The sequence below is a fragment of the Lissotriton helveticus genome, chromosome 3_1 (assembly GCF_964261635.1).
Source record: "Lissotriton helveticus chromosome 3_1, aLisHel1.1, whole genome shotgun sequence".
Taxonomy (NCBI): Eukaryota; Metazoa; Chordata; class Amphibia; order Caudata; family Salamandridae; genus Lissotriton; species Lissotriton helveticus.
This window is the reverse complement of record NC_136061.1, coordinates 2077726194-2077754022: the sequence shown is the minus strand read 5'-3', so window position 1 is coordinate 2077754022 and position 27829 is coordinate 2077726194. Positions and strand designations below refer to the sequence as shown.

The 27829-nt window shown below is 48.0% G+C and overlaps 1 protein-coding gene across 1 annotated transcript in view; it reads left to right on the top strand.

Annotated features, from left to right (window-relative positions):
* FANCI (FA complementation group I) overlaps positions 1–27829 on the top strand; it is a 765095-nt gene that overhangs the window by 289934 nt on the left and 447332 nt on the right. Inside the window, exons 16-17 of the mRNA XM_078683200.1 lie at positions 18382–18452; positions 20036–20150. Coding sequence (XP_078539326.1) covers positions 18382–18452; positions 20036–20150 — 186 coding nt within the window. The remainder of the gene's footprint in view (positions 1–18381; positions 18453–20035; positions 20151–27829) is intronic.

Genomic DNA, 27829 nt, shown 5'->3' with positions numbered 1-27829 from the left:
CGGTAGTATCGTAGGTGAGTGAGAGGATGAGTTGGGTGTTGCCTGCGTGGGAAATTATGTTGAGACGGTGTTGGCCAGCTCAGTCATATATGCCTTGAAGAGTGTGGGGCTGAAGGATGAGCCCGAGGGGACACCACATTTGATCTCCTTGAGTTCACAGGTGAGAGGAAGAAAGGGATCCATCTGAGTGCATCCCCATGGATGCCGATCTGGTGGAGTCTTTCGATTAGTGTGTGGTGCGATATGGTGTCAAAGGCTGTCAAGAGGTGAACGAGGATCGAAGCTGCTATTTCTCCTCAGTCAAGGATGGTTCAGATGTCGTCAATAGAGCAAGGCGCTGGGGAGGGGGGGTCCGCTACTGCTCGAACAGCCAGGTCTTGAGCTGCTTCCTGAAGGCGAGGTGGTCTTTGGTCAGGCGGAGGTGGGTTGGGAGGGAGTTCCAAGTCTTGGCGGCCAGGTAGGAGAAGGACCTTCCTCCTGTTGTGGCTCTTCGGATGCGGGGGACGGCGGCGAGGGCGTGGCTGGTCGATCGAAGCTGGCGGGTGGGAGTGTATAAGTTGAGGCGGCTGTTGAGGTATCTTGGTCCTTGGTTGTGTAGGGCTTTGTGAGCGTGGGTGAGGAGACAGAAGGTGATTCTCTTGTTGACCGGGAGCCAGTGCAGGTCTCTCAGGTGTCCGGAGATGTGGCTGTGCCGGGGGATGTCGAGGATGAGTCTTGCTGAGGCGTTCTGGATCCGCTGGAGTCTCCTCTGGAGCTTGGCGGTGGTTCCGGCGTAGAGGGCGTTGCCGTAGTCCAGACGGCTGGTGACGAGGGCCTGGGTGACCGTCTTCCTGGTCTCGGTGGGGATCCACCGGAAGATCTTGCGCAGGATATTGAAGCAAGACGAGGAGACGGCGTTGACTTGTCTGGTCATGGAGAGGGAGGAGTCCAAGATGAAGCCCAGGTTGCGTGCGTGGTCTGTCGGTTTGGGTGCGCTGCCCAGGGCGGGGGGCCACCAGGAGTCGTCCCAGGCGGAGGGAGAGGAGCCCAGGATGAGAACTTCCGTCTTGTCTGTGTTTAGTTTCAGGCGGCTGGTCGTCATCCACTCGGCTACGTCTTTCATCCCTTGGTGTAGGTTGGCTCTGGCGGTGGCGGTGTCGTTGGTGAGGGAGAGGATCAGCTGAGTGTCGTCGGCGTAGGAGATGATGTTGAGGTTGTGTTGGCGTGCGATGGCCGCAAGGGGGCTCATGTAGACATTGATTCAGAAAAGGGGGTGGTGATGAACAGAGTGTCTGAATTAAGCAGACCACTCTTACCCAGTCCAAAGATCAGGGCTTGATCCATCACCGTTATTTAGCTCACTGCCCCATCCCAGCTCAGAACCTGGCTATATGCAAATTAGTCTGTCCCTGGCCCAGTGCATCATGGGAACAGGGCAGACCAAACTACCAAGCCAATTCTTCACCAGAAAGGAGACAAGCTTCCGGGGACCGGTTTCTGCCATTTCAGGCGTCGTCGGCCCGGCTTGCTTGAATCCTGATGGAGCAGTGAGCAAGGGACTCATGTAGACATTGAAGAGGGTGGGGCTGAGCGAGGAGCCCTGAGGGACGCCGCAGATGACTTCGGTGGCTTCTGATCTGAACGGGGGGAGGCGGACTCTCTGTGTCCTTCCGGCGAGGAAGGAGATGATTCACTCCAGTGCCTTCTCCTGGATTCCGACGTTGCTGAGGCACTGCACTAGGGTGCGGTGGCAGACGGTGTCGAATGCCGCGGAGAGGTCCAGGAGGATGAGGGCCGCTGTTTCTCCGTTGTCGAGCAGGGCTCGGATGTCATCGGTGGCAGCGATGAGGGCGGTCTCGGTGCTGTGGTTGGCCCGGAAGCCAGACTGCGAGAGGTCGAGTGATCCATTCGTCTCCACACACCCCTCCCCCCCTCCCTCCCCCCCCCCTCCAGCTCAGGAAAAGACGAATGCGGACCCAATATTTGGTGCTTTGAATTTTATTGAATGCCCTGCATCACCATCATAACGGGTTTCGACTTTCGAGAGGCCTTGATCACATGGCGCACATGTGGAGTGACTTCACATTTTTAAGTGCAAGTGCTGGAAATTCATGACTTGAAACTTGGGTATATAGAGTGTGCCCTTCGAAAGGACAAGTGCAATTGTTGATTCAGTTAATACACTTGGCTGTCCTTGGCCGTGCAAAGGAGCACCATCTCCGGCTTTGGAAAAGGAGACTGCAATGCGGAGAGGCTGAGGCATAGCACTTGTCAATTGCCATTCGGCACGACATTCCGTTCTAATGAAGACACCTCTGCTTCCCTGATTTTATCCTACTAAAGGAGTTAAATAAACGGACAATTACATGAGGAAGTACAAGCCTACTTAAAGATTATTGTTTACTCACCCCTAGGACTACATTTACCATCATGCCTGATGGGAAAGACTACCACCCACGCCCACTGAGGGCGGTTTCTCACAATTAAAATCGTTGTGTGAAGGGGTGAGATTTGTGTGCTTCTTCATTGCAGACCCCATGATGAAGAGGTGGAAGGGCCTCGAAACACGTCGGGACATGGTTGAATGTTGGAAAGATGGGTAGTGGAGCTGCAAGAGGCCAAGAAGCCGGATGGCTGGTTTGTCGAGTGTGCCCTTCGAAAGCACAAGTGCAATTGTTGAGTCAGTTAATACACACAGCTGTCCTTGGCCGTACGAAGGAGCACCAGCTTCGGTTGTGGAAAAGGATACTGCAACGCGGAGAGGCTGAGGCATAGCACTTGTCAATTGCTGTTCAGCATGACATTCTGTTCTAATGAAGACACTTCGGCTTCCCTGATTCCATCCTACTAAAGGAGTAAAATAAACGGACAATTACATGAGGAAGTAAAAAAAATACTTAAGGATTATTGTTTACTCACCCCTTGGACTACAATTACCATCATGCCTGATGGAAAAGACTACAAGCCACGCCAACTGAGTGCGGTTTCTCACAATTAAAATCGTGTGAAGGGGTGAGATTTGTGTGCTTCCTCATGGAAAGATGGGTAGCGGAGCTGCAAGAGGCCAGATGGCGATGGCGAAACGCGTCGTGCTGTTGTTGCCTCACCTGCACATTAAAATCTTTTGAAGTCAGATCCTGTGGTCCGTTTTTCCTTTTGCTTCGCCGATCTGGACGATTGGAAGTGGCGTGTGGAGTCTACGTTTATATATATATATATATATATATATATATGTCAACAAAGTTCGCCAGTCCCGTGACCAAGGTGCGGCTGCACCGAAACGCGTCGGGTGTTTTCTGGCATCCTGTGTGAATAAATAAACTTCACGCTTTATGGACTTGGGCTCGAGCTGACTTCTTTCCTAAGAGACTGAGCAGCAGTGAGAGATATATATATATATATATATATATATATATATATATATATATATATATATATATATATATATATATATATATATATATATATATATATATATATATATATATATATATATATATATATATATATATATATATATTGAATGGTGCTCCCGGGATCTTTCAGTCCTCCGCCTACATGGGTGTGGTCGCTCGCTCGGCCATCTGGGACACGTAGTGCATCATCGTGTTGCTTCAGCGAGCCTTTCAGCTAACCAGTCATTAATTCATGCTTGTTCCCCCAGTGGGTGGCTTTGCAGTCTTTGCGATGTTCACTTGCCTCGTCCTGCCAACGGTATCAGCCCCTTTCCCAAAACACTGATCGCCGTTAGGTGCCATCCAGGTCTGCACAACAGCAGCGGGGCTCTCTCGCAGACAGGCAAGCTGCTCAAATCAAACCGCAAGAGTCGCCTCAAATGAGAGAGCCCACCACAGGTAAGTTTTGCTTCACACATTTAATTGTGGCTGCAGCAAACACGCATCGAAAGTGCAAAAATCATTTTATCAAACCAGACGCGTTTCGGGCCTCTACCCTTAATCATTGGTTATTTGATACTGGACCGCAGAAAGTGAATGGTACACCTGGGATCTTTATGAGTCCTCCGCTTATATGGGCGTGGTCGCTCGCACGGCCATCTCGGACACGTAGTGCATCATCGTGTTGCTTCAGTGAGCCTTTCAGCTAACCAGTCATTAATTCATGCTTGTTCCCCCAGTGGGTGGCTTTGCAGTTTTTGCTATGTTCACTTGCCTCTTCCTGCCAACGATATCAGCTAGTGTGCCAAAACACTGATCACCGTTAGGCGCGATCCAGGTCTGCACAACAGCAGCGGGACTCTCGCAGCCAGGCATAATTTATGGGTTTCTCAGGTCCAAAAAACATACCATTGTGAACACAATATTATCACATCTCGTACATAATGTATCGACCGCTTATGCCACATCACATCATGTTCAATGTCATTGGTCTAGGTATATATGAGAGAGTGCAAATGCAGGGAGTGTCAATTAGCTCCAGTTAATCCACTCTTGTATTTGCTATAAGATACATTGTGAACAGGGCCCATATATTCTTTGGTAGCGATGCTGCCAGTAATTCTGCATATATGTCTAGTTGGTCCCTACAATATGCCACATCTACTAGCCATTGGTCAAATTTAGGCTCCGTGTATTCCCTCCAATTCAGTGATACCCTCCTTTTCACTAACAGTAAAGTTATTGCCGCTTGTTTGCGATTATGGGGTTGTATAGTGCTGACAAGTCCTAAGAGACAAAGATGTAGAAGGCAGTCCATCATCTCCATTACTATGTTTGAGAAGGCCTGGGTTACCTGTGTCCATGTATATTGCAACTGTTTGCATGTCCAGACCACGTGCAGAAAGTCAGCGTTGGGGGTGCCAAAATGCACACATTCGATGGATTCACGCTGTCTGAAGTTATATAAGTGTAGTGGAGTATAATATAGCTGTGGTAAATGTTTAAATTGTATAATTCTTGAATTACAGTTTCCCGTTAAATGGTCAGTGAGGGTGCAGCAAAATGTCCGGTCCTCCAGAGACCATGGGAGATCTAGCACAGTTATTCCACTTATCTAAAAGTCTAACCTGAGTGGGGGCGGCGTATTTTTGTGCAGCGGTGTACAACCTAGTTATTAATCTTTTACGTGAGCTACAAGTAAGTAGATTTTGGAGTGGTCCCATTTTGGGTGGTGCATCTGGAAATTGAAGATATAATGGTTTCAATGCTTCTCATAGCCGGTGATCTGTAAACACCAGGAGGAAGGTGCTGCGTTGTGTTAGTCGAAACGTGTCCAGTAATATAAACTTTACCTCTGGGAAGACGTCCCCCATCATCACAAATCTTGCTTCTGCTAATATGGCAAGTGATTTAGGTTCTTGTGTGGCGGAAGTAACGGGGTGGTATAGCAATGGCATCGCCGGTGCATACAGCTGTAGTTTTCCTGCTTAGTTCCTGCCAAGCCTTTGTGGTGCTATTTATCATGTTAATTTCCAGCTTAGGGACTTCTGGCCTTGTATATGGTAATATGGCTTTATGTGGTGTGGGTATGTGTCGTCGTTTTTTTTTTTTTTTTTAAACAGATTTTATTAATTGCACGGCAAACACATATTACGCAATGCTCTGACATCCAGAGACAATCACCAGTATCAATGTATCAATTTCAAATGCATTCAGTTCCTGTAAAGAAGCAAACATGCAAGCAAAAAAGGGAAACTGAGGAACCCCCCACCCCACCCCCCCAACCCACCCATAACCCCCCCCCCACGCGCGCCGCTGCCTGCTCCGCCTGTATCATGCACGTCAAGTATACCGCATGCCATGTGCACCAATGTATCTGTAAGACAGTCCTGCCTGTCGATCTGTCAGGGAGGCTGAATAGCATTGTCCTCAGGTGGCGGATCCAGCTCCAGACCACGATAGTCCGCCACCTCTTCCATATTTGAAGTGCTTGCGTGGGCAGCCCCTAGCCACGTAAATGGGTTGCTCCAGCCCCATACAAAAGTCCATCCCATTTTTCCAGGCTATGAGCGACGGGGCCTGGGGCGCCTTCCATGATCGTGCAATGTCTCTTTTGGCCAGTGTTAGTCCCAGTAACAATAAATGGCGCTTGTACTTATTGCCCTCTACCCCAGCCATTACGTGAAGCAGAGCCAGCTTAGGATCCCTCTGAAGCACCCAAGCCAGGACCTCATCTAGGCACCGGAACACCCCATTCCAGAATTTCCGTAACACCCTGCAGTCCCAAACCGTATGCTTCAACGTTCCCACCTCCGACCTACACCTAAGGCAATCTGGGGATGCAACCAAGCCCGTCCTCCACAAGCGCTGTCTGGTATAGTATGTACGATGGAGGTATCTAAATTGGATGAGTCGCAGGCGCGTGGAAATTGCAGCTCCCCTGGGGCCCTCCAGAGCCTCCACCCAATCCTCCTCATCCAATTCCCCTACGCCCTGCTCCCATGTGCTCTTAAGTCATTGCAGGTCTGTGGAGCAGTGTCGTACAAGGGTTTGATAGATTTGGGACAATTTCTTATCGGGCAACTCCCCCATGAAAACTTTAGCCTCCAGCGGGCTGAACTCAGGCAGACTCTCTACCTAACTCCGCAATGTATGGTGTGAGGGCATGACGAAATTGGAGATATTTATAAAATTGGGTTTGTGGCATCTCAAATTCTTCCCGCAGAGAATCAAAGGACTTGAGTACACACCCAGATATAACGTCTCCTAGGGCAGAGATGCCAATCGCATCCCAGCCCCGGAAGCCCATCAAGGTGGCCATCTGGGGCAGCCTACCATTTCGCCACAATGGGGTTTCTTGAGTAAGGACATTCCACCAGCCCATCCTTCATAAAGCCTGCCTCCATATCTGAAAGACCACCTGTGTGACGGACGGCAGAGACCTCCTGAGGGGTGCAGATATAGCAGTGTGTGGACGGACGCAGTGCCCATCAAGGCCCTCTCCACTGCATATGCGGGGTCACTCCTGTCTGCATACCACCACTCATTTAATACCAAAAGGTGGGACGCCAGGTAATACGATAGGACATCTGACGTGGCCAAGCCCCCAGTGTACGTTGACCGAAAGCAAGTTCGCAAGGCAACACGTACGGCGCCCCCTTCCCACAAGAATCCGCTCAAAGCCGTGTTGAGGCGCCGGAACCAACCAAGTGGAACCAACACTGGATGATTTTGCAGTTGGTATATTGGGCTATGGACGCGTCCTCAGAGAGAAATACTTCACGCCATCCGTGGCCAACTGGAGCCCCCGCGCCCATTCCCCCACCGGCTGCGGGCCTCCCAGGATCCAGAGTGTAGATTTCCCGGGATTCATATATAGACCTGAGGTTTCGCCTAAGATTTGCAGGATGCGCAAAAGACGAGGCCCTAGCGCCCCAGGTCCGTGAGGAAAAACAACACATCATCTGCGTAAAGGGCTATTCTATCATTGAGGTCCACCGACCACCGAAATCCCTCTAGCTGAGCGTCAATTCTCACCCACGCCGCGAGGGGCTCCATTGCGAGTCCAAAAAGATATGGGGAGAGGGGGCAGCCCTGCCTCGTCCCACGCCGAATTTGGAAGGAGCGGGACACCTCCCCCCCCCCCCCCACCCGCACCGTGGCCGTGAGGTCTGTGTAGAGGAGCCGCATGTACACCAAAAAGCGCGGGGCCACGTTCAGGCGTCCCAGTAGGGCAAACAAGTATGTCCAGCTCAGGGAGTCAAACGCCCTGTCCATGTCCGCCAAAAACAGCGCCGCCTGCTCCCTCAATCCTCGCCACGCTGAGATCGCGACCAGTGCCCGTCTAATGTTATGGCGAGTGGCTCCTTGTGGCATAAAGCCCGCCTGGTCCGGATGAACCAGTTCCGTAACGTGGGGTTTAAGTCTGTTGGCGAGGGCTTTAGCCAGTATCTTGGCCTCGGTGTTGAGCAAAGAGATTGGGCGGTATGACTCGTGTCTCTCCGGGGGCCGCCCCGGCTTCAGGAACACCACCACTTCCGCATGCCTCCAGTCCGGGGGCAGCGTGCCACTCTTGCGCGCTTCTTCGATGACCGGGCGATAATGAGGACTCAGCTGCGTCGCGAAGCGCCTAAAAAATTCGCTAGGGAACCCATTAGGTCCCGGCGCCTTACCCGGGTTCAATTCACCCAGTGCCGTGGCCAACTCATCATCCGTCAAAGGACGGTCTAGATCTTCACGAGCCTCATCCGAAACGGCCTTCGGAGGGAGGTCATCAATAAACCGTTGCACGACCTCCGCCTCTAAGCACTCCCTGGGCACGTACAATGCCTCGTAGTACGCCACAAAGCTCCCGGCAATCACAGCGGGTTCTAACATTGGCTCCCCATCTGGGCTCACTATCTGGGGCAGCGGCTGGGCATGCATAATACCCTGACACAGGCGATGTAGCATCTTGCAGGACTTGTCGCCCCATTGGTATATACGACTGCGTGTAGCCAGCCAAGCCTGTCGGGCTTCGTCCAGCAGCGCCGCAGTATATTGTTGTTGCGCCAATACCAGCTGCCGCCTCGCCGGTCTACCATCTTCCTCTCGCCCCCTGCGCTCCAGATCCTCCAAGTCCGCCTCGCGCCGCACTAGTTCTCTACGCTTCTCCCTACGTGCCGCCGCGCACCACGAGATATCTATCCCCCGCAGCGTGGGCTTCATCGCTTCCCACAGTGTTGCCGGGGAGTCCACCGTACCCACGTTAGTGGATAGGAAATGTGCAAGTTCACAGGTCATGTGAGTACGGTAGGAGTCCTGCATCAATTGCAAAGGCGACATACGCCACCGAAACGGCTGCTGAACGCGACCAGTGTCGAGAATAACATAGACCGGCGAGTGGTCGGACAACGCCCGTGGCAGGATCTCCGCGGACAAGACTCTATGAGCCATCACCCTCGGAACAAACACGTAGTCTAATCTAGAGAAGGAGTCCCGCGCTATGGAGAAATACGTGAAGTCCCTACGTGACCCATGCTTGTATCTCCATGTGTCCACCCAATCTAGGCCCGTGACCAAGGTCCTCAATCTAGTGGCCGGCCCTCCCTTCCCCACCGCATCCTCAATGCCAGAAGCACTGCGCCATCGGTCACACGAGACTTCCATGACATAGTTCCAGTCCCCTCCCACAATGGACAGGGCAGTGGGCATATCCACCCAAAGGGACAGCAGCCTCTCCACCAGGGGCCACTGCAAAGGTGGTGGGGCGTATACGCTGCCAAGGATCACAGCGTCTCCCCCAATCTCTCCCTGCACAAATATAAATCTACCCTGCGCATCAGTCTATGTGCGTTTATGAGCAAAAAGAACCCTACGATGTATGAGGACCGCTACCCCTCGTGACCCCCTTGTGAACCCCGAGTGGTAAGCATGGATGAAACCATTTCGCTGGAGGCAGAGCGCTTTAGTGCCAAGCAAGTGCGTTTCTTGCAACAAAAGTATGTCAGTTCCCCTCCTCCTGGCCCATGTAAAAAACGCTCCCCTCTTTACTTTATCCAGCATCCCCCGCACATTCCAGCTCCTTCTCCGTGTCCCACCAGGGCCTAGCCGCACTCCCTCACCATCAAGAGACATTTGTGCAGTAGTACATATTGCGACCCAGCCCAAGAAGAGCAACAAAGGCAGTTCCTACAACAGTCCGCAAGCAGCAATTTACGCGCGAGCCCTCCCCCCCCCCTGAAAACCAACCCCCAACAACCCCCCCACCACCCCCCACCCCGCACCTCCCAAACATGGAAGCACCTGTCGTGGTCGGAGTGTGGTCCCGGCCCCAACTGGGAGCCAAGTGCCACCCCCACCAATGGATCCCCACACAGCAGCCCATGTAGAACTAGGCTGTTGCTCCCTCCTCAAACCAAACCGAGTGTGGCCACCAGCCATGGCAGCATCGCACCTGGTCATCTATATCTGACATATAAAGAAAGCATGAGTCAGTTCCCTCCCAATTCAGGGCACATCCTCCTGGACCTCCTGCATTGCCTCGTCTCGGCGAGACGTTGACCCCGACTGCGAGCCACGGCTCGAGCGCGATCTGCGCCGGTGCCAGCCCCCGGGGTCCCTTCCGGGTGGGCCACACGTAGAGGAGTCAGACTCCCCACCCTTCGCCGTGTTGATCCGAACCTTTACAGTCTCGTCCGTCCATTGAAAGACCTCTTCCGGGGTGTCGCACAAGAATGTGCGGGACTGGAAGACGACCCGCAGCCTCGCTGGGTAGAGTAATGCATATTGTGCCTTCGGGCCCCTGAGGCGAGCCTTGGCCGCGGTGAAGGATTGACGTTGTTGCTGAACCAATTTCGTGTAGTCCGGGAAGACAAGAATGTTCGCATTCTCGTAGGTGAGCTGGCCCTTCAGTCTCGCCTGCTTCAGGATAGCGTCCCTATCGGCGTAGTTTAAGAGTTTGGCAATCATGGGATGCGGGCGCACTCCAACCGGGGGTTTCTGTGTCAGTGCGCGGTGGGCCCTCTCGACCACAAAACAGCGGCAGAGAGCGTCGGCTGGAATCCAGCTCTCCAGCCATTGCGTCAGGAAACGCTCCGCATTACCCCCTTCACAATCCTCCGGAAATCCTAGAAAGCGAAGGTTACTGCGCCTGGCGCGCCCCTCCGCGTCCTCGGTTCTCAGAACCAGGCCCTTCTGAATTCTCTCCAGGGCCACGACTCTCTTTTTCAAAGTAGTAACATCGTCCTCCACCTCCGATATGCGCGTTTCCGCGCCTGTAATGCGTTCCACAGCGTTTCGCAGGCCCTGCCGAAGGAGCATAACATCAGAGCCCACTGCCCCTATCTTGGCATCCAGTGCGTCTCTGGACTGCGTGATCGCCGCCATGAGCGCCGCGTTGTCCGGCACCTGTGACTGCGCTCCTTTCGCACCAGCCGCCTCAGTGAATTTGTCAATTGGTCCCTGTTTGCCCTGACTTCCACCTCCTCCTCACGTCATGTTGATCTCGATGTGTAGATCTGCCCACCGGCCCCTGCACGGCCTGCCCGCGCCGCTAGACGAGTCGCAACTATGGGCGCCAACTGCCGGTTGCCCGCCCAAGGGGGTGTCAAAGTGTTTATCTCAGCGCTGTCCTCAGCTGACCACTGCGTTGCCCCCTGGCCTGCGCTCGAGGATGTTGGGCACTGGCCCCGGCCGCTACGTGGACCCAGATGCAGGAGGGGTGTCACAGCGCGGTCAGCGCCCCATTATGTGTGTGCCGGGGCCCGATTTGACCCCCGAGTTCTGGCCGTCCAGCCGCAATCACACCACAGCACACCGCCAGGCCGGCCACTGCCGCAGACCAGCGCTTCAGGCCCACCAAGCGCCGCACTAACCTGGGTATGTGGCAGTGCCGCTCGCCCGCCCAGTCGTGTCTCTCCGCCGATCAGCGCGGCAGCCACTGCCACTCAAAATGGCGGCCACTCTCTCCGGCCGTCTCCAGATCGGGCTCCCTCCAGGCTCGCCTCGTCCCTGTGACCCCCACGGTGCCACCAGGCGGGAGACGCAGCGTTCAGGGCTCCCCAGCCCCCGAATGATCGGTGGGGCACGCTCCCTCTCCGCTCTCAATGCGGCCGCCCCAGCTGGTCGGACCGCGCCAAAATTGAGGCCCCGGCTTCATAGGCCTCGCCGGTCAGCCTCGATCGCGGCACTCCGCCGGGACGCTCCCCGACCACGGGAGCCAATTTCGGCGCCGCCGAACGCCGTCAATGGATGCCCCCGGGACCGGGCACCAAGCGGGAGCTCTGGGAACCGGTTACGATGACCAGGGCCAGGATATTGAGGTAGGATTTCTGCTGGCCGGTTGGAGCTCACGCTCTACACGACCGCCATGTTAGCCGGCTAAGCCACGCCCCCTGTGTCGTCGTTTTCTATCGCTGTGTGGGGCAAGTAAGTTAGGGGGAAGTACCAGTAATGGGCGAAATGTGACTGTGCACCTAAATAGTAGAGGTGCATATCAGGGGCACAAAAGCCACCTTGTTCATAGGGTCTAGTGAGCGTTTCCCAACCACATTGCTAGATTTGCATTTAAACTTTAAAAATTCATAACTCCAGTTCTACTGATTGGATTTTTGTAGTTTTGTTGTCAAATAATTTATTACACTTTACTGTGTTTTTCTAAAACGGTATGAGATTTTTTCTTGTGTTTTGTTTTCACATTATTGCAAAACGACATACCCATTGCCACTAAGTTAAGCCTGTTTGCTTTTGTGCCAAGCTATCAGAACGTTAAGCACTGGTTCATTTTGGGAATATTCTGGTTCACTCTGACGGGGATTGTGGCTGCTGCTTGAACAGTGTAACCCCCCTTCTCTCCCTTCAACCAACAATTCCTCATCCTGAGCAGTAATTTTTGACATTGTAAATCATGAGTCTCTACTTAGTAGATGAAAACATAATGACTGTAAAGGAAGCATCTTCGACGAGTTCTCCTCCTACCTTGAAAACAGATTAAGCATTATGTAAATACCACCATTTGCCTCAATACCTTACTGCAACAATGAACTGCTACCGCAAGGATTGTTGATCACCCCGCTATTCATCAACCTATTCCCCAGTCCACTACCGGAGCTCATTAAATCCTTGTTGCTGATAGTGTTAGAACTACAGGCATGACGTAAGATAACTGCTAAATATAAACTTAAGGAATCACATCTCCATTGCTTTAGACGACCTTCACTGATTCCATGTAAGCAGATGATTTACTTTCTAAATACTGTGCATTTATCACAAAACTATACATGGTAGTGGACCAGCTTGTCAACAAACGGACATTAAGCTATACTTCCCAAAGAGGACATTGCAATCTAGATTAACACTCCTGTTAATCATATGACACTACAAGAAGAAATCCATTGGCCCCACGTCTTTCTTGGTGCAAGCCCACAGGTTTGTGGAACTCACTTCTAGCAAAGGTAAGCGTCATTGGCAAACAGCTGTAATGTAGGCAGTTGTTAAAGACCTTGCTTAGTCTACATTAAACTAATGGAAATAGACAAATGCATTCTCCCTACTACCCCTGAGAAGAAAACGTACATTAGGTTAATTTTACCACCAGGAACATCCAAACCACAGACCTGAGCCTAATTCCAACTTATCTTTGGCAAAGCCATAAGAATTACATATTAATGTCGGAGCCGCAAAGCCTCCTAGAGGCTTTGTTTGGATTGCCAGCCCTCCTCCCCAAGGTCCCGGTCAGCCAGTGGTCGTATCCACTGCTGCGGGAGCGCGTCACCCCTCCCCAGACCAGCACTACTGCAGCCACAAGGAACTGCAGTCTTAGACTAAGGGATTGCGGTTAGGGATGATCCCTGAGGGCATTTCTCTCCCTGCCTTGATCAAACAAACCAAAAAAGGTTCTGAGCCTACAAAGAACAGTTAAGCAAACAAAAAGTAGAATAACAACCTGGTGTTCGCCTACAAACAGGCAGCCAGCTTAAATCAGCCTGGGCCATTTTCCTCCTGCCTTATGGTACAAAAGCCTGAGCCTACAATAGTAAAAAGAAACAGAGGACTACTTCCCAGAGTCTATAAAGACCTATAATCCATCCTCGGTTGCAACCTGCAAAAAAGGCAGCCATCTTGTAACGACTTTGCCTTACTTAGACCATCCAGCCAGTCTGTGCAGCTTTCCTCTTCTTTTCTAATTCCCTCTAAAATACTTTCTCTCCCCTACACTAGCCTGCTTTATTCCCATACCTCTCCTTTTGAAATCCATATTCCCAGGCCTTCCTCAAAAGGAGTGCGAACCGGTCCCTCCACCCAGAACAAGGAAAACCACATCATTGCTGGACCATCTATGCAACCTGCTGGAAACAACGCCTATTCTAATCTAAAAACCCCAATCTATCTAAAAATGCATCCAAAACCTTCAAACACAACCTCGTTAGATAAAAACCCCGAAACTCTATTCCTTGACCCCTCCTTCAATGCAAAGAAGGGTATAATAATCGATGACCTTATATTTCTCACCAGAAAAATGGCTAAATGGCTAACTTCCTTTTCCAAGCTACTAATCATCCATGACAAGAAAAATATTCCCAATGGAACCAGGATTACAACGGCATCCTCATGAAACCTTAGAGCCACTCTGAACATAACCTCCTACAAAAACAGCACTGTTCTTATTCAAGCAGCCAATAAGCACCTAGAACAATTTGACAAATCCTTTTCCACACTAAAAGCCCACACCGACACTCCACCCATTGTCCACCTGGACCAAACTACTTCCTCTATCTCTATCACTGGAATCTCAGCGACTGACACCTTTACCTAGAACCCTCGAAAGAAGCAACAACAACTCACCTCCCGTAGAACTCAACCCACAGACACCCTTACCTAGAACAATCACAAGAAGCAACAACCACGCTCCTCCCCTAAAACCCAATCGACGACCCTCATCATTTCCCCATACTGCCATCAGCCCCATCCCCATAACTCACTCCCCCACCTCAACCCTTCTCCGACCTCCTGCTAAATTCACTGCGACAAGGCCACCGTAGCGAATCGAAAAGAAGTCTCTAACCTGTGCATACGTCATCCATATAAGACTACCACACTCCCAGCCACTCAAACCCCCCCCACTGCAATCACAGCCATCAAACCCTCCAGCAATCCTATCCCCAAACCTCTTTGCGCGCCGCTCCTGTCTCCTCCCCCATATCACTATGAACTAGACACACTCAGAACCCACACTAACATCACTTTCTGGAACCTACAAAACATTATCTTAGAAATTAGAAACCTCTTACAACTCACAGAAAATTCTCTCTCTAAATCCGACCACTTTTCAAAACTCTCTAGCCGCAGCCAACAGTGAGATAAACACTATCCCTCTGCCTCTGTCTAACTGACAATTCCGTACACGCAAACACCTCAACTACTTAACGGACTCGGAATTCCAAACCTTACTACTATTCTACAAATCTACTACTTGTCCCCTCACCAAAAAGGAAAAATTCTTTATTCACCCAGTCTCCATCAACCAAAACAGAACATTCCAACCGAATCACAGAAACATAAACCCTAATAACCTTCAAAGAATAACCCCATGCACTCTATCGAGTGGGGGGACAGAAGTTAAAAATAGCCTTAACAGACACATCTTGTACATGCGGTGAGGCTAGATAATTAGTTCCAAGGTGTAAGAGGCAAGAATGTAAAAAGAAGGTGTCGAAGGCAAGAATGTAAAAAAAAATGTGTGTTGACAGGACGAGATAAGTGGTTTTAAGAAGCACGCTCTAAATATGTGCAGGCAGGTAAAGATAACAAAATGTAAACGCTGTGAAAATGAGTACTTGGGCCACAGGAGACTGATAAGAGAAATACACATGGAACACCAGGAAATAGAACGCCTACAACCAATGAAAAGGAGGAAAAGTAAAGAGTTGAGTACACAGACCAATAAGAAAGGAAGGCGGGATGCAATACCCTTTTAGGATATATTAAATGCAATAGATTTCACAAGCACAGCGCAAGCGCTGTGCAGGCGTAACAAAAAAGAAAGGTCTATTGAGGGAAAATCAGACAGGGGAGGAGGGGGCGGCAAAAAGTAGTACCTGAATCATGTCGGGAGCAGCGAACGAGCACAGATTACATTGAATTGTTCTGTTCTTGGTCTCTGCTCCACAGCAAGCTTTGGGAGTGACAGTTGTGGCTGCAGTTTCAAATGAGGAAAGCTGCAAAGTAGAGTGGTGCTGCAGAAGACAAATGGTAAACCACAGGTGGGCTCCAAGCCCTTTTATCTATACAGCAGTGTCTCACAAGTGAGACGCATGTGTTAGCACATGCTTTTGCAGCTTCAACACTAAAAACGCTCCCATGCTTGGATGGTAATAATAGTTATGTGGCCTTGAATGCCCAAGCCTATCTTCTGACAAACTATTCAAACTTCATAAAGCAATTTTTTTTATAAAACCGCCTTTGTTGTTGGCCCTCCCTTGATCATGTATCCAAAAGAGAATTCGTAGGAAAAAGTCAAATGTGCAGACTTTGCATAAAAGTGTTGTTCACATGGTTGCACTTTGTTACTTTGTATCAAGCTCCACAAGCCATGATGAAATACGTAGCTTAAAGTATTACAATATGTTAAAGAGAAAAATTATTTTGAATAAAAAGTATTGGGAAAAAATATACTAGGATTTCTTCTGATTCTTTTTACTGTAGGCTCAATATACATATTGTAAATAATATTAGTTTATTAAATGCAGATTAGATATAGGGTTGGCGATTCTTTCTTTTTTTGTTGAAGCTTATGTTTCCCTGCATTTGCCTCTATTCCTTCCATTTGTCAGGAGCTCTCTTTTTTGTTTCTTTTGACTAGTTCAGAGATCTCAGACAGGGCTTGTTAAAAGCACTACCACCGAGAAGCAGAAAAAGGGTGAGTGTGCTCCCATGGAAGTCCGGCAGCACTCTGGAGGACCAATCCACTGTAGGTAGTACAAAACTGTAAAAACTCAATGGTAATCATTCCATTGACCACTGAAAAATTGAAAGGCTGAGTTGACCCACTTGGATTTGAACATCTGACCATGATGTTAAACACAGATCCCTTCAGTCAATGCATTAATCGCCTGAACTACCATACCCTCACAGTTTTCCCTTGATAGATTCCCGCAGGTCAACCCTGTCAACATTTATCTGTACCAAAGGCATGTAAAAAGGCATTTATCGGGGCAAAAGGCAGGTAAAAAAGAAATGTCGAATTTGGTGTGTTAAATACAAATTCTGCATATTATGTTTCATTTTCAAGTTCCAAAAATCTGAATAATGTTTTTTTACCACGCATGGCAAATGCTCACCCTGGGGTAATGGTGTTTGCCATGTGTGGTCGATACCTTACCCTATTCTGTCTAACTTGTAATGAAGGCCTTAATTGTGTTGCAACTGTACTTGTGTGTGGTATTCATTTCCAATGAGATACAGGTCTTTTCTTTCTTGAAAGTCAAGCTCAGGATTGGGCATTTATTAATTGCGCTGCTGTGTGGCCATTGAGCTCTGAGGTGCTGAGAAGCCTGTGACTGCTTGCCATCTCTACCACTGAGAAACAACTGCTGATAGGGTTGTATCTAGCCTAGTTTGCAGAGCTATATTATGAAGGACCATGGGACAACAGAAGCAAAAGAAGGCAACCCCCGTCGTTGAGGCTCAAGTAGCCCCTCCTTGCCCCATGGTGTTATGTCCCCTAATATAGGCCTAAATAGCAAAATGACCTCTCACCTGCATTTGTCCTACCTTCCTCTGCATAACGGTTCCTAGCACTGAACTTTTACTCAGTTATGCGCTTAATAAATGTCGATCAGTTTCCTTGAAACTAGCCTAATTTATTATGCATGAGGATTCTGTCGTCCATAACCGGATTAACATACTCTGTATAAAGGTCATGGTCATCTTCATCCTAGGGCGATAGAACTACTTTACATAATTGCAGGTATTGATTTAGGCTCATTTACATAATTTTACTCAGAATGCTTCAATTGTGTTAGAACCCCAGAGGCTATCTTTATGGTATAAAAGAACCATACCTACACTAGATGGACTGAGGAGAAGCTTCCACGCTGACATGACTCTGAGGCCCCTGCCCACAGACACTCCAGCACACAGTGGTCTGACATTCCTTGCAGGGTGTCCAACTTGAGACCAAGACGGGGTCCTTTGTTCGCTTCCATCAGGTAATGGAGTTCGCTCTTCCATAGGGGATTCTTGGCTATACAACCACATACATACTCGGTACACTTAGGTACTCTTAGGTAGTGTTTGCATTGTAGGAGTACGCTTGATTACTGTCATGTCTATATGCCTGCATGTATTCACCATTTTATCACCATGGTAGAATTCTACCTTTTATTTACTCTGTTGATGCTTGTAATCTTATACATTTGTTTCTGTCTAATGGTTATCGCAGCAAACTTGTTTTATACTAGAATGACACTGGTTCAATAAATGCTTATTGAAAACACCCCCTTCGTTTATTCTGTGTATCTGTCTGAAACTATGAGCATGATTGAGTGAGTGAAATGTGCAGTACTGTTTCCAAGATCCCTGAAGGATCAAGGGTTGTCATGTTCGATAGTTGCCAGAAACTATTCGCTCTTGGTTAGGTTAGAGGGCTTATGGTGGCACTGTGAGCTAGCTGGTCTAAAGGCTAACTTATCCTTTGGGGGTGTCTAGAATCAGTCTGGACACCAATCCATTACTTTGTTATCTAAACGCGCAGATCCTATGTATTTTTAGAAACAACTCGACAATGGCCCCCAAACGGGTTCTGACACCAATAGGATGCACATTAGTTTTGTTATCAATCAGAAGAGAAGAGATGAATATGTATTGTTGTAGTTTAATGCTAATATTGAGTAAGCTTTATGGAGCAAGAGATTGCTGTGGAACGACAAAGAACATAGTTTAAATGGTGCACATAATATTGCAAGTTCCTGAATTGTATAGTCCCAGTCTTAAACTTTTCTGTACTTTATTTTCAATTCTCTTTCAGCCCCTGCTGAAAATCAGTATGTCTATGAGGGACTCTCTGATCCTAGTTCTTAGGAAAGCTATGTTCTCCAGGTAAGCTCAGCTTTAATGTTTAAGATGTGAACAAATGTGTATTTCGGAATGTGGTAGAAAATATAAAGGTGTTTGGCTAGTTATGGGGTTCTAGTGGCATTCATTCTCGTAGTTCATGCATCACGAGCTCTTTCACTTGAAATGATGTGCATTTATCTGTCCCCCTTTGACATTATTTGACTCCAGATGTCCATGGTGTAGTGTTGACAAAACAAATCATGTACCCTGAGGAGGTCACTGCTGAATTAATATTAATCGTCAGAACTTTCACTTACTTCACTCTGAGTGTTGCTACATCATGACCTTCCCCTTTTCTACTACACTAATCTCACTCTGGGCGTCACCACATCTGGCCCTTTTCTACTGCACTATAGCAGTGCCAGAGGTTATGGAAGGAGGAAGGCGAAAGCGTGAGGTTATTTCTATTTCTCTAGTCTCTCCCTTCTGTGCTCTCGTGCAGGTGGAGGAAGCTGTTCTAGGTCCCCCCGGCCCCCACCCTTCTGCCACACTCCCCGAGTCCTCTTACCGTTCTAAGGGTGTCAAAGATTGGAGAAGGTACCAAGAACCATGCCTGCCTTTCATTTGCGCTTCCCACCCGAGGCAGGAGGTCAGCGTAGCGGTGCCTAGAAACCAAGCAGTCTTGCGTGCTCCATTCCCCAGCCCCCTGCACAGTCGGCCCTGTACTTTACTTCACAGGCTAGGGAGACGACCGAAGGGACTTCGCTCCGGGAAGCTTGGCTTCTTAGACAAACATGTTAGAAAGGTAAGGGCGCAGATCTCGGCCTGGGCGTACTTTTCCAACATTTTGATATTCACCAACATTCCCAGGAGTGTGCCTGGAAAACCCAGCATAGGTTGGATAAGATTTCTCGTGCCTATACAGTTTTACACACACTATTGTTCCTTGTAGAAAAGACAACCAAATCTGAATGTGTCCTTTGCCCACCCCAGGCTGAAAAGGCAGTTACTTCAGCCCGGAGCCGCCATAAATCAACCAACAAGTGTGTGGGAATTGCCAACCTTCTAAGGCAAATCGTACCTCTGAGCTTCCCCTTTCCACCGCTTGCGGAGATCTAAGCTCTCGGGCCGGATGGGGGTGGGGGGGGCTCCGTTCTCATAAATCGGTCCCTTTCCGCCAGGAATCCCGTGGAGAACTCCTGGCAGGGGCATGGATGGTGATCTGGGTTGTAACCGTATGACCTTTATAAACAGGGTTTCTTTCTCTGTTTACAGTTCTTCTGCAGGAGTGTTGTTTTTTGCCTGTTTACCCTTCGCTAAATGAGATTATTTGCATGCAAAGAGAAATTATTTAGATGTACTAAATAAAGGGTTATTCTGGTCTGTCATATGTGTATCACAGCCTCCCCCCTGAATTTGATATGTAGTGTGTCAACAGAACCGACAGAAGTTGCATTAAAATCTGTTGTATTTTTTATCGCATATGTTAATTGTTATTGATGTGTGTTAACACTTGTTATTTACCTCTTTTAGCCAGATTGATGCTCGGAAGTCTGCATGTATTTTTTATCGCATATGTTAATTGTTATTGATGTGTGTTAACACTTGTTATTTACCTCTTTTAGCCAGATTGATGCTCGGAAGTCTGCAGTTGCTGGATTTCTGCTTTTACTGAAGAATTTTAAAGTTCTGGGAAGTCTGTCTTCTTCACAGTGCAGCCAAGCCATTGGTGCTAGTCAGGTACGCTTACACGTCAGAGCTGCTGCTGCGGTACAGCAGAAAGATCTCGGGGAATGTTGATCTTGCCCAAAAGAGCTAATCCTGGGACACTTAGCTGACATTTCATGATTCACCAACTTCAGCCTTCCGTAATGCTATAAAGAGGTTTTCTTTTTAATCCAGGTTATTATGTTACCTGTGAGAACGAGTTGAGGTAATTGTTCCGATTAGTAAACTTCCAATTTGCCTTAATTTGAGGCCGGATTTCATTACAAAGGACTTGGTTCAATGTGTCTTTAGTCCTAAACTACTCATAAAACTATTAAAAGCATCTAGTAAAATCTGGACACCATTAGCAGTTCGTGCAATAAGGGCCGGACTGCCGTAGCGGGCACCGGGCGTTTCCCCGGTGGGCCACTAGAGTGGGGGCTGGTTTTGGGCCCCTGGGGGGCATTTGTTTTACCAGGGCCGGCATTATCGGCCCCCTGTAACAAAATCGGCCGAAACTGGCCCTCGAAAACTGCTTGACTGCCATGCCCCCCTCCCCCCTCCCTCACCCTAGGGGAGGCTGGCCGAGCAGTTTGCCAGGGCCGGTTTCGGTTCCCAGTCCGGCCCTGCATGCAATGAGGACAGGATCATCTGTATAAAGCAGCACCGGACTTTCTCTCTCATTGATCTTTGTGTGGTCTTTTCCAGCCTTTATCAGGTGTTCACCCAGAGAGTTAATATAAATTATGAAGAGAAAAGGTGCCAAGAACAGCCCTGTCTAAACCCAGTGATTGATTGAAAGTTCTCAGATAAATCTCCGTCACTAGTATACTGTACTCTGGCTGTAGTATGTTCATATAGCCTACTGAGCAGGGAGATTATTGCGCTGTCAATGCCTAAGTGAAGCATTACGGACCATAACTTTGGGTAGTCTACCATATCAAAAGTGCATGTTAAGTCCATAAATGTGAGATGGTCACATGCTTTTTTGACCTTAGTATATATTTGGGAATAATTTGGGAAAGTTGTTCAGCGGTACCCAGGCTTGGGTGAAAACCGAACTGTAACTCTGAGAGCCCATGTGAGTCTGTAGCCCAGCTTTCTAGTTTGGCCAATAGTACCCTTTCTAGGATCTTAACTGTGCTGTCTAGTAGGGATATCTGGCGATAGCAGTGGGGCTGACTCTTATCTCTTTTTTGAAAATATGGACAATGATAGCCTCCTGCCAGGTACCTATGATTGCACTTTTTATAACACTTGTTAATAAGGGTGCTAAGAACTGTGGGAGGGATTTAAAGAGTTCCGGGGGAATTCTATCCGGACTTTCCCAGAGGGGCTGCTCTCGATGGCTAAGGTTACATCAGACACTTTTATTGAGCTGCATAATTCCAGGGTGGCAACTTGATCATAGTTAACTATTGTGTTAGGGCCTGCATTCACAGTCTGCTCTTTTGGGCCAACATTTTTAGAGAAATAGGCCACCCATCTTTGCTTGGTACAACACATTCCACTGTTGGGGGAGCCTTGTCCAAGGCGTTCAAGGAATTAACTGTCTGCCAAAAGACTAGGGAGTCTTACATCTCACTTTCAATCCTGAGATCCTCCCAAGCATTTTTCTTTATCTCTTTCTTTCTTTTTTTGAGTTGCTTCTTTATAACTTTTCCTGGCCTGAGTTACTCCTGGCTGAACTTGTGGGCGTTTATTCAGCGCAAGCTTTAAAAGTCTAGGAGCTTTGGATCAGGTTCCATCACTTCACCTTCGTTTGTGACTGGATTTTGCAGCATCATTGGTAATCTATAGTTCAAGTTCAAGTTCAAGAATTTGTATAGCGCACTACTCACCCAGAGGGTCTCAAGGCGCTTGGGGTGGGGTAAATTATTTATCGAAAAGCCAGGTTTTAAGTTCTTTTCTGAAGGAGATGTGGTTTTGTGTAAGGCGGAGGTGAGTGGGGAGTGAGTTCCAAGTCTTGGCCGCCAAGTAGGAAAAGGATCTCCCTCCCATGGTGGATCTTTGGATATGTGGGACAGCGGCGAGGCCTTGATTGGAGGATCTAAGTTGGCGGGTGGGTGTGTAGAAGGATAGTCGAGTGTTGAGGCATTCGGGCCCTATTTTGTGGAGGGCTTTGTGTGCGTGGGTGAGGAGGCGGAAAGTTATTCTCTTGTTGACTGGAAGCCAGTGGAGGTTTTTCAGGTGGCCGGTAATGTGATTTTGGCGAGGGATGTCCAGGATGAGTCTCGCTGATGCGTTTTGGATGCGTTGGAGTTTTTTCTGTAGTTTGGCTGTGATTCCGGCGTAGAGGGTGTTTCCGTAGTCTAGTCGACTCGTAACCAGTGCGTGGGTGACGGTCTTTCTTGTTTCGGTGGGGATCCAATGGAAGATTTTTTTGAGCATGCGAAGTACGTTGAAGCAGGAGGATGAGACGGTGTTGACTTGTTTGGTCATCGAGAGTGAGGAGTCTAAGATGAAGCCGAGGTTACGTGCGTGGTCTGTGGGTATGGGTGCTGAGCCCAGATCCGAGGGCCACCATGAGTCGTCCCAGGCAGAGGGGGATGATCCTAGAATGAGCACTTCCGTTTTGTCTGAGTTGAGTTTAAGGCGGCTGTTTTTCATCCAAACGGCTACTTCTTTCATGCCTTCGTGAAGATTGGTTTTGGCGGTGTTGGGGTCTTTGGTGAGGGAAAGGATCAGCTGGGTGTCGTCAGCGTAGGAAATGATGTTGAGGTTGTGTTGACGCGCGATGGAGGCGAGTGGACTCATGTAAACGTTGAAGAGGGTGGGACTGAGTGATGAACCTTGTGGTATGCCGCAAATGACTTCGGTGGTCTCTGATTTGAATGGGGGAAGTCGGACTCTCTGAGTTCTTCCAGCTAGGAACGAGATGATCCAGTCCAGGGCTTTTCCTTTTATGCCGATGTTGCTGAGGCGTTGTATGAGGGTGCTGTGACAGACAGTGTCGAAGGCGGCGGAGAGGTTGAGTAGAATGAGGGCCACTGTTTCTCCGCTGTCTAGTAGTGTTCGTATGTCGTCTGTTGCTGCGATGAGGGCGGTTTCGGTGCTGTGTTTGGCTCGGAAGCCGGACTGGGAGGGATCGAGGGAGTTGTTGAATTCGAGGAAGGCGGCGAGTTGGCTATTGACGGCTTTCTCAATGACTTTGGCCGGGAAAGGGAGGAGGGATATGGGGCGGTAGTTTTTAAGTTCAGAAGGGTCTGCTGTGGGTTTCTTCAGGAGGGTGTTGACTTCGGCGTGTTTCCAGCTTTCTGGGAAGATAGCAGAGGTGAAGGAGCAGTTGATGACATCACGGAGATGGGGTGCGATGATGGAGTCTGCTTTGTTGAAGATGTGGTGGGGACATGGGTCAGTTGGCGAGCCAGAGTGGATGGAATTCATTAGGTGGGTGGTGTCTTCCGTGGTGATTGGGTTCCAGACGTTGAGGTTGTTAGGGGGCGGTTTAGGTTCTGAGGGGGGTGGAGAGGATTGTTCGTTGGAACTTTTTTCGAAGCTGTTATGTATGTCGGCGATTTTGTTGTAGAAGAAGGAGGATAGCGAGTCGCAGAGGTCTTGGGAGGGAGTGATGTCGTTTGAGGCTGCGGTGGGGTTGGTGAATTCTTTGACGATGTTGAATAGTTCCTTGCTCTATCTGCCATATAATTATTCAGCCTGGTATATGCAGTTATTACTTCTAATGAAACTGCGTCTTTTTGGAGGACTTGTCTGTTTCTGCTTGATTATCCATGAGAAGATCTCTATGGAAAGCTTCTTTATCAATTTTCCCCCATTTAATACATAATCAGCTATTCCCACTATATTCTATCTGTGGCTGAGGCGTTTTCCGTGTGACCTTATCTGAGGGTATCTTAAGCTCCAGTATGAACGGATTATGATCGCCGATACATGAGGCCACATCTTTACATGTCCATCTGCCAGGGGACTGCCAAGTCACAATGATTGTCGTCCCACCCAATTGAGGGCGGGGCTACCATCTCTCATTTACAGGGAAATTGTAGAATGACCCTGACATGCAAGGAGAAAGCTTCTTTGCATCCTGTCATCTGTGTTTTATACTGAGAAAACTCTTGCTTTGAGATTTTTTTCAATACAAAGAAGTTTGCCAAGAGGGTGTTTTAAAAATGGTGCCCACTCAGCAGCCTGTAATGCTCTGAAGAGGTTGCTGTCACAGGGACAGCCCTCACAACACATAAATCCCAGTCAGGCTGATGGGGATCTTTAAATATGGTGGATGATTCTCTTCCTCAGTGGTGGAGGCCATTGACTTAGCCCCTTTGCAGGTTTGCTGACTATCCACTATGTTCTAAATGCCCGCCTAAGCATGGTCTACAAGGTATAGTTGGTAGGGCATTTGACATATCAGGTGAATCTGGTGGTGTTCGAATATCATCAATATCTATACATGATCTTGAGTATTTAGCCATCCTCTGTGATATCATTGTGCAAGAGCAAAGACAATGCTGATAACTGCATGAAAATGGACACAATAGATGGGCCCTGTCACTCTACGGCCCACCCCACACACACACATCCTTCTACACCCCAGGCCCCACTCCCTCGCCTCTGTTTATAATATGTAATTGTCAGGGTAAAGACAGGGGTGGAGATTTATTAGAGGCAGACAGTACCATATAAGGGACCAGATTTATTCTTCAACCACCATCGAACAAGCCCCGGCAGCAACTGTCTAGCCAGGAACCTTTTTGCCATCGCATTCTCCCACTTACTAGGCACCATTAACATATCACCATAACCAACAGGTTGGTGGCCAGAAAACTGAGACTTTTTGTACCTCTATGGATATCTACATGATAGAAGCACAAAGACAGGTATGGAGACTAAGGCCATGGTTCCAAATAATGTAGAATAGGGATAATAATTAGTGCATTCTGTAGTTTTTTGTTTTTTTTTATTCAAACTTTGTGTTTTATCGCATAACACAGTACAGCTGGGTACAACATTGATTGCATAATGTGCCAGGATATCCATTATTTTGTGCAGTAGTAGCCCCTTGTATTGTTTTTGCATGTGAAATCATTGATGACATATATATATAATAGAAAGCTTTAGTTCACTTCTAGCATCATCGTATGACAACCGTCATATTTGTCCCATAAATATAATATCAGAAACTCCCATCCCTCCACCACCCTACTGACAGCAGACATATAACAGATCTAATACTGAATAAGGAGCGTTCCTGATTTGATCACTGCATTCTGTGAGAAGGTGTTTAACCGAGTGCCCTCCGTTGCCCTGGCACACGGAATGGGTCTTGCATTACCATGTCTTTGGCTGTATTAGGTTTGTGCACCTGCTTATCAAGCGCATACCATCTACAACATCTTGTGTAAGATAGACCATGTCCCGTATGTGAAACCCATGTCATTCCCCAGACCCAGAGTACCCTCCACCACTATTGATCATTAGTTTATGCTGTTGCTTTGAATGACTCCAGCATGGAATGCCAGTCTAGTGCAATTGGCTTCTTTCGTAACCACTGCTTTTCCTCCCAGCGGAGTGCCCCGCTTTCTGCCCCTCCCCCTCTGTCCACCCCCTCCCTCATTGACACAACAGTGGGATGAGTCGCTGACTTGCATCTCCTAGTAATGAGTCGTTTCACCAGGAGAAGCGTCAGGTCTGCAAACCTTGCCTTAGCCTTATATCTTTTGGGGCGAGGCTACAGTCCTAAAAGGTAGCTCTCAGCCTTTTGCCATGTAGTGCCTTCCACTACTTCCCCTAGTGTGGTGCCGATTTGCACCCAATAGAATGCAAGGGTCGGAGAGGTCCATAGCATGTGCAGTGGAGTTGCATTCTCTTCAAGGCACCTGGGCCATGCCGCTAGCGCACACTGTAGTTACCTATACCCTGGCCTGGGTTATTTAGTTAGGAAGATAATTAACTTCTCCTAAGAGCCCCACCTCGAAATGAAGCCTAACGTGTGGAATCAGTATTTAGCACACCGATTTCTGCATGTTTTGCATTTATGTCTTTGTTAATCCTGAAAGACTTCCTTAGGATTTTTTTTGTGAATGTAGTTGGGAGAAAATTGTAAAGTGCAATAATTGATGCACGACTCAGAATTCCGATGTGTGTATAAACATCCTTTTGCGCATGAATCAGAATATAGAACACAATTTTGAATGGTGGGCAAAGTAAAGTATGTAAGTGTGTTTTTTGTCTAGCTCTGTATTGCCATTATTATGGCTTCACAGTCCTGTAGGCTTCCAGTATGTTGTACTGTATTGAAGTGCTCCATAACGGGGCTCTAAAGCTCATTTGCAGAGGGGTAACCCACTAGTTCATGGAATGCCATAGATGGAACAGTGCGTTTGTCGTATAACCTATATGTGGAGTTTGTGACGTGTTGGGACTAGAGTTATGATCTTAATAGGTTTTGTTTCTATGCCTCTGCATGAATTTGAAAAGACAATGAGTGAACGATATGTTGCTTATGCATTAACTTGATGGACAGAAGTGTATGAGTTCAATCCGTCTTTAAGCTGCTGGTAAAAGTGTATAAGGGGCTGTTGTAAGGTGTGGGTGGAGTAGGGTAAAGAAAGTAGTGGAGAATGTTCTTTGGGTTGAAGGAGCATGTAATGCTCCCCTTGTGATAGAGGTTATGGAAGGGCTATAATGTGGCTTTTTACCACAGTGATTTTACCTTCTGCATTTTTCTACAAAATCGCGTTAGTTGTTCCTGCACCCAGTAAATCTTTGTGCAGAAAACCCAGATCTCTCTTAATTGTGTGGAACATAATTCTACATGGAATTCCACACATCCTGTTTGGATCCATGTCTTTTATGAGCATCTTGCCAGTGGACAGATTGGACTGAGAGAATGCAACACCATGAGGTGCAAGAAGCAATGAAAAAATAAAGCTTCTTTACCTGTAAATGGCTTTTGGTTGACCTCAGTGATTAAAGTGGGCGAAATCTATTGGAAACGACATTCCCAATTTTTTAAAATGCTACAATAAACGTTCCCATTGTCTAAAATGGATAATGCCGACCTTTCCATGCCTCTCGCAATAAGGGAAAGGAAGGGTTCTCCTGCTCTCTGAAACCAAGGAAGAAGCACACCAAGACACAAGAAATAAGCCTTTTTGCCAGGTTGCCTTATAACTTAAAGAAATGTGTATGTTTGAATTTGATTAATCAACAAATCAGTAAGCTACTGGGAGCCAGCATATAGCTTTAATAGATGGGCAGCATTTGAGACTAGATGGTGACAAAGATTTATTTGTTTTGAGAGGTAAAATTAGACTGTTATCTTAGTTCTGGAGTGCATCGTTTTAATGGAAACCTATTAAAAAAGATTTGCACTACAGCTGTCTGATTGCGTTTTAATATAAATATATTTCTGATGGATACTTCCATCTGTAGATTCCTGACCTTTAGAAGGCACCAGATTGGATCTGGAAGATTTTTCAGCATAGCGACTGCAAGCCGGTAGGTGATGTTGTGTGACTCAGTGTCAACCCTATTCTATCTTGAAAATGACAGCTGGAGCCGCACATAAGCCGCACATAAGCATTACTAAAGCATGCTGACTTCAGTTACTTTCTTTTTGTGCCTTTGTATGCTGAACTGTTGCTAGCTCTTAACTTTTTCATCATTAGTTGACAAGTTCTTTTTCTAAAATTGTTTTCTAGTGGGCTAGGGAACATGTCCCCCCTTAAAATCACAAAGTTTAAACCTTGTAG